Below are 12,500 nucleotides of genomic sequence, written 5' to 3'. Positions count from 1 at the left end.
GATTTAAAAGCGTCCGCACATGAAAGCGTCTCCTGCTGCCGAGAGTCTGATTACGCTGCGCCGTAAAAAACATTTACACAGTAGAGCTGTAGAATATAATGAATATGCAGCGTGCAGCAGGTGTGTTTCTACTTTCACAGTCGAACGCAATTTCTGTGAGGGATTTCTCACTTTTTGTCGTCTCACCTTTTTGACTTGTTAATTGCACTTTGGCTCCATCCACTAATATGATCTGTTCCTTTTTCCCTTTTCCGGTATGAGTTGCAGTCTGGAAACTGTAGCTGGTGAAGCTCTGAGCTGGAACACACTTATTTGGCTCAGTGGTGTAACTTCCAGGGAAGAACTTCGTCATCCAGTATTAATAGAAGATCGATGCCGAGCCGGTGAGCAGCAGGACAAACTCTAAATTAAACACCAGAGAGCCTTAAAATAAATATGTGAAAGTGTATTTGTTGTCCTTATTATAGTTGTTTAGTTTGCCTTTATTTTCCATGTGCGTTTCTTACAATCCGTCATCCGGTTCCGATGCGTTTTATTATTTTATTCATTGCGAACATTCTCGATACGAGATGGATAGCGCTAGTCCTCAATGGGGGACGTTAGAGAGAAGCTATCCAAGATGGTCTTCAATTCTTTTTCATAAAATGTTGGGAGCCGATGGGAATCCAACCATCGAACGGCATTGTGGACAAAGACGTTCGCACGGAAGGTGGCTCCGAGTGGTCAAACTACAAAACACAGAAAGATCTAACTTGTTCCGAAGAACTTCCATGACGGGCAAAAGTGTGGTCAAAAAGGCCCTCAGCATTGGGTGCAGCCTTTGGAGGCATATTTCATAAAAGGAGGTGTAAAAAACAGTTCGAGGAGTCGTTCTACACAGAAACTAGTCACAATAAACCAAATTACTCACGCAGGTTAGAAGCCGGATCAGTGAATAAATATTTTGACTGCAACAGCTGCTTATCTTTGACTTTTGAAAGCATGAAGTTGCAATCTCCATATCAAACATCCACCCTGCAGCCATTAAGCCCCGCCCCCCCTACCTTCTGGTTGATGTGGACTTGGAGGAGGATGTTCCTGTAGCTGTGGCCGTCGTTGACCTGCAGCACCGCCCCGTCCTCCGTCCCCTCCGAGCCGTCGTGGACGTAGCGGATCTGTTCCCGCGACAGCTCCTCCAGCTTGAAGCGGCCGAGGGCGCGGTCGCCGTGGAGACGGGTCAGCCGGCCGCGTCGGGGCGGTTCCAGGACCACCACAAGGACGTCGGCCGGGTTGTCGGGGTCGTCGACCTGCAGGACCGACCGGGTGATGGACGCCGCGCCGCCGCGGCCCTCCACGGTCAGGGGAGTGAGGGTCACGACCCTCGGAGGCTGGAAACGGTTCAAGGGAAAAAAAGGAGGAGGCGGTTTGTAAAGAAAGAGGTGATGGACAAAAGAAGGAAAGCAACACTCTGGTTCAACGGTAAGAAGTCAAAGTCAGTGTGAAATGTTTGGAAACAGCAAGAGGGCAATCTCTCCCAAATTTAGTAGAATTTTCTCGCTAGTGAAGGGCAGCCTCATTAAACTCTCACCGCGGTGGGTACGACTTTACCCAGAGCTCAGTGTGTGTGTGTGTGTGTGTGTGTGTGTGTGTGTGTGTGTGTCTGTAAAAGGGATTATGAGGATTGGAAGCGTAATCATTGTTAAAAGGAGATTAAGCTCTATTAAGTTATATTTGGGATTTGATCATCTAGACTTTGACTTCAACGCCGCGTGAGAATCAAAACCAAAAGTAGCTTTTAGCCTCATTTAGCTCGTTGCTACTCATTAACCCACAGAGACATTCGTCAGGTCAGATGTAAACAGACATGAAACAAGCTGGCGCAAGAGAGAAAAACACACACACACACACACACACACTGTGTGACCTCTGGACACGGCCTGAAACTCCGGGCCACTGGGCGTCCACCGAAATCCTGTGTTGTTACTTCAGCAAATTGCAGGAAAGAAAAATAAAAAGGTTTTCCGATGTGTTGTCGGACGAAGACCAAACAAGGCCCGCTCAGGTAGGAGGGTTGACTTTTGAGAGGTGAGGTCCCTGTTTGGGAGGAAGCTGTCGTCTCCCATGGGGCTCTGCGGCATGTCAAGAAGAAGCGTGTTCTGTTGTTGTTGTTGTTGTTGTTGTTGTTGGGCTGATTCCTGAGTTGTTTTTCTGGTTTGCTCCTTAGTTTGTTTAGTTCCTCTCGCTGCGATCGTGCCGGATTTCATCCAGAGGACACGACGGCAGAATGGAAGTGTTTCCCAGGTTGATCCCATCCCGTACGACCTCTCGACCTCTCGGTGGGTAACGAGGCCTCTTGTCTTGACCTTTTGTTCTGGACTTCACACTTTACACTTTTACCTTTAGACACCGTTCTGAACGGTATACAGATATCGTTTTCCTTTTGCACACGTAGAAACGAGAAGTCTCTGTTGAGTTATTTAGTTATTTTAACTCACTTATTTTAACTTTGTCCACCAGGGGGCGACTCCTCTGGTTGTATAGAAGTCTATGCTTCATGTGTTAAAGCTGCATTCTCTCTCCTGACCACCAGGGGGCGACTCCTCTGGTTGTATAGAAGTCTATGCTTCATGTGTTAAAGCTGCATTCTCTCTCCTGACCACCAGGGGGCGACTCCTCTGGTTGTATAGAAGTCTATATAAATGACTCTACTTCTCTTGATTTATTCCCTCAGTAAACATTGTAAACATTAGTTTTTGGTCTCAATCTCTAGTTTCAAGTCTTCTTCAATACAGCGTGATGTTCATTTAGTAAATTATGGTCATTTAGAGTCAAACAGACCATAAAGCAGGGTCTGCTTTAGGGCGGGGCTACAAGGTGATTGACAGGTCTCTACCAGAGACGTATACGGCTTCACTACTCCTCAGTCCTAATATGGTCACTAATCCAAGATGGTGACGGCGAAATCGCCAAATTCTGAGCTTCATAACATCAGTCCACAAACCAACGGGTGAGGTTTACAATCTGATGACAGCTCACTGAGCTTATGCTCAGAATCTTCTTCTCTGGTATTGCCCACCGAGTGATGAAAATATCGGTAAAAAAACAAACAAAAAAAAGCCGTATACGCGTCGACTGGGCCCTAAACAAACAATTTTTTTTTTTTTTAGAAAGTGCCCCGGTAATGATTGACAGCTCAGGGTATTGCAAACAGCCCACAGCAAAGAGAGCCACGATATCACCAAAGGTGGACTCTTAAAGAATAACATGTGGGGCTGTGTGAGACCACCTCTTTAGAAATGCCACTAGCAGATACTGGACTCTTGGAGACTCTTTTTTTTTTCTTCAAAAGAAACAGCCACTCCTGTGAGAAAGGTGAGGGGGTGGGGGGGCGGGGGCTATCTGCTGCTCAGATCTCTCATTCCTGAGGCTATTACATTCTGAGGTGGCCGCTGGCTGCAGATCTGAAGGGGATTTCAATCAACTATTTCTTTCTCTTTTTTTTTTTTCAAACCTTTTTTTATACGGGGAGGGCTGCATATCACAAATAGTCTTTTTCTCCATGCCGTCCTGCTCCACAGTCAACCTGCTCCACAAAGCCTTTTTGTATTCATGGAGAATAACAGGAGGGCAGCAACGGTAGAAACCGGTCCCCTTGGAGAGATTTGGCAAAACCAAAACCTCCTGTTGAGGTTGTTCAAGAAGATGCCGACAAGGTGACGGGATTAGGGCCGACTTGCAGGAGGCCGGAGGCCTAGTGACCACCGGGGGCCGACTCCTCTGGTTGTATAGAAGTCTATGCTTAATGTGTTAAAGCTGCATTCTCTCTACTGATCACCAGGGGGCCGACTCCTCTGGTTGTATAGAAGTCTATGCTTAATGTGTTAAAGCTGCATTCTCTCTACTGACCACCAGGGGGCGACTCCTCTGGTTGTATAGAAGTCTATGCTTCATGTGTTAAAGCTGCATTCTCTCTACTGACCACCAGGGGCCGACTCCTCTGGTTGTATAGAAGTCTATGCTTCATGTGTGAAAGCTGCATTCTCTCTCCTGACCACCAGGGGGCGACTCCTCTGGTTGTATAGAAGTCTATGCTTCATGTGTTAAAGCTGCATTCTCTCTACTGACCACCGGGGGCCGACTCCTCTGGTTGTATAGAAGTCTATGCTTCATGTGTTAAAGCTGCATTCTCTCTACTGACCACCGGGGGCCGACTCCTCTGGTTGTATAGAAGTCTATGCTTCATGTGTGAAAGCTGCATTCTCTCTCCTGACCACCAGGGGGCGACTCCTCTGGTTGTATAGAAGTCTATGCTTCATGTGTTAAAGCTGCATTCTCTCTACTGACCACCGGGGGCCGACTCCTCTGGTTGTATAGAAGTCTATGCTTCATGTGTTAAAGCTGCATTCTCTCTCCTGACCACCAGGGGGCCGACTCCTCTGGTTGTATAGAAGTCTATGCTTCATGTGTTAAAGCTGCATTCTCTCTACTGACCACCGGGGGCCGACTCCTCTGGTTGTATAGAAGTCTATGCTTCATGTGTGAAAGCTGCATTCTCTCTCCTGACCACCAGGGGGCGACTCCTCTGGTTGTATAGAAGTCTATGCTTCATGTGTTAAAGCTGCATTCTCTCTACTGACCACCGGGGGCCGACTCCTCTGGTTGTATAGAAGTCTATGCTTCATGTGTTAAAGCTGCATTCTCTCTACTGACCACCGGGGGCCGACTCCTCTGGTTGTATAGAAGTCTATGCTTCATGTGTGAAAGCTGCATTCTCTCTCCTGACCACCAGGGGGCGACTCCTCTGGTTGTATAGAAGTCTATGCTTCATGTGTTAAAGCTGCATTCTCTCTACTGACCACCGGGGGCCGACTCCTCTGGTTGTATAGAAGTCTATGCTTCATGTGTTAAAGCTGCATTCTCTCTCCTGACCACCAGGGGGCGACTCCTCTGGTTGTATAGAAGTCTATGCTTCATGTGTTAAAGCTGCATTCTCTCTACTGACCACCGGGGGCCGACTCCTCTGGTTGTATAGAAGTCTATGCTTCATGTGTTAAAGCTGCATTCTCTCTCCTGACCACCAGGGGGCGACTCCTCTGGTTGTATATTTAGTGCATCGTGCATCGCATCCTCATCATGATTACCAGACATTTGCAAACTGTAGGTTGTTGTTTTTTCCTCTTTTTGATAGCTGAAGTCGAGTCAAATTTGTGTGATTTATATTGATTTATATTTTGCACTGACTGAAGTCAGACTTTACAAACTGTTAACCTTAAAACCTGAAACACTGTCAGCTTCCTTTTGGGAACAAGTTTTACTGTCGTCTCCGTGTACGGTATGCGTCGCGTATTTTAAACCGTTTCATTTAATCAAATTGACAGAAAGATTTCTGTATCTTAATACAAAGCGTGGGTGTAAAATGACCCAAATGATATAAAACCAACGTCAACGTGTCAGTAGGAATCTCTCTCCACAGATAACGAGAGTTCAAGCTCCTTTTTCAAAGCAAATGTACAAAAATGTGTGGATCCAAAGACAGATCGGGGGTTCCCCCCGTCGCTCTTTGATGTCGAGGGAAAGAGGAAGCCGCCGCGTTTCTGCTACTTTGTTGCGAGTGAAGAAGTTCAAAGACGAAGAAAAAAGAAAAGCAGCGCGCGGGGAGACGACGTTTGTGTTTGTTGTCGTCGCAAATGTCTGTAAATTACCCATGTGCCATCTGGAGAGGCGAAGGAGACATCATTGAAGTAGATAAACAGGATCCACGTCCAGCATTACGAACAGTGTGTTGATCTGACCTCTAAAGTATTGAGGAATTAATGTCATCTAAAAAAAAAAAACTGAAACGTCGGGAAATTGAATGAACTCGGAGATGATGGAGTTATTTTAGGCACTGAAAAGAAAGGTCGACCAAAAAAAAAAAGAAAAATCAATAACAAATCACTATTTCCAGAACATTCTTTCCTGGACGTCGGACCAAAAGGAAGCGAAGCCGTTATCGACGCTCTCTTCACAGCCACCGGACTCCCTTGACGGGGACACGGCGGTCTACCGCTGCTCCTCCTGCTGTGAGGCCGTGGAGGTGATCCGGCGATGGTGTAATATTGAGCGATGATGTAATATTCAGCGATGGTGTAATATTGAGCTCACCTCAGATTTAAGGGGGAAAAGCGTTCACGTAAGCCAATGAAGTGGATGAATAAACGATAAAAACTGTTCTCAATCCTGGATGAATACGGAGGGATTTAGGAGACTCGTTTCCTCACCGGCACTGTATACACATAATACTTGTTTTTATATTTATATTTATTCTATAACACCAACTCATAAAATCATAATTTTGCCTGTACGTTGGTGCTTCCAGAGACAGATATGGAGGATTTAGTTAACCAACATTTTTCCACTCAGGTAATTAATGACATCATTACTTTCATTTGTTACACACGATTTCAGCGCTGCTATTAATCATCAATCGTCTGTCACTTTCTCTGCTATGCAGTGCGCACACACACACACACACACACACACACACACGCACGCATCACAGCTGTCGCACAAACCCATCATCTCAGAGAGAGCCTTTAATCCCTCGCTCCTCATTATTTCCCATATTTGGGCTAAAATCAGAGGTCAGCTTGACAGCAATCACGGCCCCGCTGTCGAGGCCGGGCTCCGGGCCAATCACGGCCCCGCTGTCGAGGCCGGGCTCCGGCCAATCACGGCCCCGCTGTCGAGGCCGGGCTCCGGCCAATCACGGCCCCGCTGTCGAGGCCGGGCTCCGGCCAATCACGGCCCCGCTGTCGAGGCCGGGCTCCGGCCAATCACGGCCCCGCTGTCGAGGCCGGGCTCCGGCCAATCACGGCCCCGCTGTCGAGGCCGGGCTCCGGCCAATCACGGCCCCGCTGTCGAGGCCGGGCTCCGGCCAATCACGGCCCCGCTGTCGAGGCCGGGCTCCGGCCAATCACGGCCCCGCTGTCGAGGCCGGGCTCCGGGCCAATCACGGCCCCGCTGTCGAGGCCGGGCTCCGGGCCAATCACGGCCCCGCTGTCGAGGCCGGGCTCCGGGCCAATCACGGCCCCGCTGTCGAGGCCGGGCTCCGGCCAATCACGGCCCCGCTGTCGAGGCCGGGCTCCGGGCCAATCACGGCCCCGCTGTCGAGGCCGGGCTCCGGGCCAATCACGGCCCCGCTGTCGAGGCCGGGCTCCGGCCAATCACGGCCCCGCTGTCGAGGTCGGGCTCCGGCCAATCACGGCCCCGCCTTCAGTCCGACAGCGAGGAATGCAGATCAGCTGGATGATGCGTCGAAAAAAAAAAAGATCTCTCACGCGTCCTCGTTTATATGGACTGTACTTTACGTAGCTGAACTTTATAGGAAGCTCTCAGCGTCTCCGTGTCGTTACCGTGGCAGCGAGTTAGCCACGTAGCTCGATCTTGTTGTTCTGTTGTTATCACATTAAATTAATGTGGCACAAGAAAAAGAAGGAGACTCCTTTTTGAAAGCGTCGTGAGACGTCCAATCCAGATTAGATAAGATGTGCTGGAGCGGTGCGGTTGTAGGTTTCCGTCATGTTCATCCACCAGATCTTCACTGACTGAAGACGCTTGGAGGCCACGAGCATCGACTTCTGAACCTCGTCTGTTGTTCCACAAACGTCTCACTCTTTTGTGACGGCACTGCGTTGACCTTTAAGAGATGTCTATACTTTACATTATCTATAGTTCACAGTCTGTGGGGTTTATGTTTCATAACCTTCATACCTGCAGCGACACGACCTGAACGTGGACCGTCTCCGGGGGGGAAGACAGCTGAGGGTCAGCCACACGGAGGGTGAACTCACCGGTCCTGTGGAGAGGGGGAAGAAGGAAAAGAGAGAGAGAGAGGAAGGAAGGGAGAGAGAGAGAAAGGAAGGAAGAGAGAGAAAGAAAGAGAGAAGTACAGAAAGGAAGAAAGAGAGAGAGGGGGAAAGGAAGAGAGAGAGAAATTAGTACAGAAAGAAAGTGAGAAAAAGAAAGAAAAAGGAGTAAAGAAAGAAAGTGAGAAAGAAAGAAGTAAAGAAAGAAAGAGAGAAATAAGTAAAGAAAGGAAGAGAGAAAGAAGTTAAGAAGGAAAGAAAGAACGAAAAAAGACAAAGAAAGTGAGAAAGAGAAAAAGGAGGAAACAAACAAACAGAGATATTGTTTACTTGAAATCAGACCATCAAAAACTGCCTTGAGTTAAAGAGGTCAAAGTTCTCTCTCTCTCTCTCTCTCTCTCTCTCTCTTCTCTCTCTCTCTCTCTCTCTCTCTCTCTTCTCTCTTCTCTCTCTCTCTCTTCTCTCTCTCTCTCTCTCTGTCTCTCTCTCTCTCTCTCTCTCTGTTTGCGAGACTCACTTCGAATAAACATGACCTAGAAAAAGCCTTTAGTTCGCCCTGGGGCATTCTGGGAAAATGAGTCCAGCGAGGCTCCCCTGGTGCGTAGTCATTAGGCCGAATCACCTCGGCGGCGTCCAGGTGAGCGTCACACACACACACCTGCTGACACACACTCCTCATCGACGACGCCTCCTCGGCATCATCAAAGACCTTATTACCCACAAGTCCATGGGGCGGAGGGCTGGGACACTAGCATCTGAATGTCACTTTTGTTTGATAATGAGACAGATGCAGCATTATATCTTCATAACTCTGGTTGCTTCCTGTTTATTAAAATATCAAAGGGCTCTGTTTGGTGTGTTGATCACTTTCATGTTGCAGCTGGTCCGGGATCAGTGTAACTCATTTATATGCAGCTGGTCCGGGATCAGTGTAACTCATTTATATGCTGCTGGTCCGGGATCAGTGTAACTCATTTATATGCAGCTGGTCCGGGATCAGTGTAACTCATTTATATGCAGCTGGTCCGGGATCAGTGTAACTCATTTATATGCTGCTGGTCCGGGATCAGTGTAACTCATTTATATGCTGCTGGTCCGGGATCAGTGTAACTCATTTATATGCAGCTGGTCCTGGATCAGTGTAACTCATTTATATGCAGCTGGTCCGGGATCAGTGTAACTCATTTATATGCTGCTGGTCCGGGATCAGTGTAACTCATTTATATGCAGCTGGTCCGGGATCAGTGTAACTCATTTATATGCTGCTGGTCCGGGATCAGTGTAACTCATTTATATGCAGCTGGTCCTGGATCAGTGTAACTCATTTATATGCAGCTGGTCCGGGATCAGTGTAACTCATTTATATGCTGCTGGTCCGGGATCAGTGTAACTCATTTATATGCAGCTGGTCCGGGATCAGTGTAACTCATTTATATGCAGCTGGTCCGGGATCAGTGTAACTCATTTATATGCTGCTGGTCCGGGATCAGTGTAACTCATTTATATGCTGCTGGTCCGGGATCAGTGTAACTCATTTATATGCTGCTGGTCCGGGATCAGTGTAAGTCATTTATATGCTGCTGGCTAGTTCAACCAAATGAGTTAGATTCTGTTTATTAATCTGAAACTGAAAAGTCAGTCGGCCCAGTCGCCAGGAACACGTGTCGCAAACCATAGATATGTAAACACGTGATGTTTTGGTTACGTTACGATGTTACGTTAAATTCCAATGTTAAGTTACGTTGTTAAGTTACGATGTTACGTTACGATGTTACGTTACGATGTTACGTTACGATGTTACGTTACTGTTACGTTACAATGTTACGTTACGATGTTACGTTACGATGTTACGTTACGATGTTACGTTACGATGTTACGTTACTATGCTACGTCACGATGCTACATCACGATGCTACGTCACGATGCTACATCACGATGCTACGTCACAATGCTACGTCACGATGCTACGTCACGATGCTACGCTACGATGCAATGTTGTTACTTTATGTTGTTACGTTGTCGTTTGTTTGACATCACTTGGTTTGCAGAAACATTCAATACCAAAATATTGGCTGTGTTGAAATATTTGATATTTTTAAATAATTGTAGTAGAGTAAAAAGTACAACCTTGGCTTTCAAAATGAATAGAAGTATAAAGTAGCATAAAATAGTACTTCAATACATTCCACCACTACTGAGGAGCATAAAGATGTCCAGTGTCTTTGGCTGTGGATGAAGCTCATTCTAAACAGTCAATTATTAATTGACGATGCTTTAGCAGAGGGTCATAACTTGTGTATAACTTGTCGGATTTCATTTTTTTTTCACGGAGCCTTGAGACACAAATGGAGCAGCTTTTGATCAGCGTGCTTGTGTCCGCGTATTAATACTTCTCAATAGTAACGTTGAGCTGTACAACTCGACGTGTTTGACTGATTAAAAAGAGAAACTAATGCTGCTCCCTTTTATGCAAAGAGCCTTCGTTGGAGACAAAAGATCCGTTGTAATTGCTTTTAATAGAATAAAGTTTATGATGCCAGTAGCTTGACATTCTTAACTTTAGAACTTTACTTCTCAAAATGCTAAATAAAAAACCCAACATATTAATATAATTCTTTTAGAATCAATATAAATATATTAGGCTGAAAGTTAAGACCTTATTCTCGTCATTTTTGACTTCTCGAAATGCACAATAAAACAAATCTTCCCTTTTTCTCAATTCAATTATTCTCGTGTCTTTTTTCTCTTTATTCTTTTTGATTTTTGATCCCAAAAAAACATCATATTACGCCTTAATTGTTTTTTCTTTTTTTTTGCCTGGCACTAATACTGACAGTTCAACGTTATTCTTGACATTAATCTCTAAATGCACACAACATGTGTTCCTCTGCTGGACTCGAGAGGGAATCAGGCCTGAGAGCATTTGTTTGTGGCTCCGCCTCTGCAGACATTATCCCCCACTCCACATAATTTGACAAATATGGCTATAATACGCAGATGAAATCCTATTTGGAGGCTTTTTTTTTTTTTTTAAACGTTTTATTGTCTCCATTAATCTAATGGCTCGAAAAACTGGGCAGCGGCTAACTCGCCGGCTCGGCTTCGTTTTCGAGGGCTCAGAGTCAGGGAGCGAATTATCTGAGCGGGTCGATTACGACATTCCGTTACGTCCAGACTCAAAAACGACACCGACTTGCAGAACATGCTGGAGTCAGAAAACCTTTGATCAGGGCGACACTAAACACATGGGAGGCGAACATGTAGGCTAATGGAAGTGAACTTTACATGAATCTAGACAGACGACGGGCAGGTGGGCCGCTAGCGAGAGCAGGGAAACAAGGGTCAGAGGTCGGGGGGGTCGAGGAGGGAGAGGCGGAGCTTCAGGTCAACTTTAAATACAATGAGCCCTTCTATTGTCAGACAGACAGGAGACTAATTAAAGGAGAACGTGGATTAATGTGTGGAGCGATTCTGAAGGTCGACTGAAGGTCGATCCACCAGCGTTCGACCCTTTCGTGACCGAGCCGTCACAAAATGACAAAATAAAGTGTCAGCTTCTCTTCTCTTGTCCTCATATGTGACCTCTCCCTCCCTCTCTCTCTCCCTCTCTCTCTCTCTCTCTCTCTCCCTCCCCCTCTCTCTCTCTCTCTCTCCCCCTCTCTCTCCCCCTCTCTCTCTCTCTCTCTCTCCCTCCCCCTCTCTCTCTCCCCCTCTCCCTCTCTCTCTCTCTCTCTCCCCCTCTCCCTCTCTCTCCCTCCCCCTCTCCCTCTCTCTCTCTGTGTTTTTAGTACTAAGTTACTTAACTCTTAACGTACAATCTTTTAAAAACAAAGTTCAAATAAGTTGGCGTTGGTTTGACCAATCAACTTCAATGGTTTGTATGATATCTTACAAATAATAATACATTATTATAACAATACTACTATGACCACTATTACTACTAATATAATAGTAATAATAATAATAATAATAATAATAATAAATTATTATAATTATAACAATACTACAACGACCACTACTACTAATAATAATAAATAAATAAAAAGATTTAATTGAGCAAGAGCTCTACAAAGGAATAAAACATATAATAATAATAATAATAATAATAATAATAATAATAATAATAATAAATTAAACCTAACCCTAAACACATAATATTATAATAATGTTGCAAATAGTCAAATAAGCAATTTGGTGTTAAATAATAATTCCCCCCCCACCCCCCCCCCCCCCCCCCCCCCCCTCCCCCTAAACCCACCGGGTCCACTGACCTGGCTTTGTCCTTCTGGTGTCTGAACCGGACCCGGCCCGATCTCAGCTCCGCCCAGGTGAAGGTGTCGTCCCCGTTCAGGTCCCGGCCGGGCCCCCCTCCCTCCCCTCTGAACAGGACCAGCCGGCCGTTAGCGGGGCCCCGAACCAGCTGGAAGACCAGCCGCTCGGGCGGACTGTCGGGGTCCTTCACCCGCAGCAGGCTGAGGGGCAGCGGGGCGAGACCCCCGAGGGGGACCAGCAGGGACCCGTTGACCTGCAGGACCGGGGGCCGGCTGTTCACTGAGGAGGACCAATGTGAATTATCTTAAATCAGATCATTAAAGCCAAAGAACTTGAAACGACATTTGTCTCGTTCAACAAAATGTTATTAAAATGGACGAGTGAATTAATTTGCAATAAAAA

General features: G+C 46.5%; 1 protein-coding gene across 1 annotated transcript in view; it reads right to left on the bottom strand.

Moving 5' to 3' along the window:
- The window catches only part of fras1 (Fraser extracellular matrix complex subunit 1), a 204,478-nt gene that overhangs the window by 61,068 nt on the left and 130,910 nt on the right, over window positions 1-12,500 (bottom strand). Inside the window, exons 27-29 of the mRNA XM_034541300.1 lie at window positions 12,098-12,377; window positions 7,732-7,816; window positions 1,044-1,367 (exon numbers count right to left, since the gene is read on the bottom strand). Of these exons, the coding sequence (XP_034397191.1) occupies window positions 1,044-1,367; window positions 7,732-7,816; window positions 12,098-12,377 (689 nt within the window). The remainder of the gene's footprint in view (window positions 1-1,043; window positions 1,368-7,731; window positions 7,817-12,097; window positions 12,378-12,500) is intronic.

Source organism: Cyclopterus lumpus, chromosome 9, assembly GCF_009769545.1.
Source record: "Cyclopterus lumpus isolate fCycLum1 chromosome 9, fCycLum1.pri, whole genome shotgun sequence".
Taxonomy (NCBI): Eukaryota; Metazoa; Chordata; class Actinopteri; order Perciformes; family Cyclopteridae; genus Cyclopterus; species Cyclopterus lumpus.
Note: the sequence above shows the minus strand (reverse complement) of the source record. Positions and strands in the feature narration are given on the sequence as shown.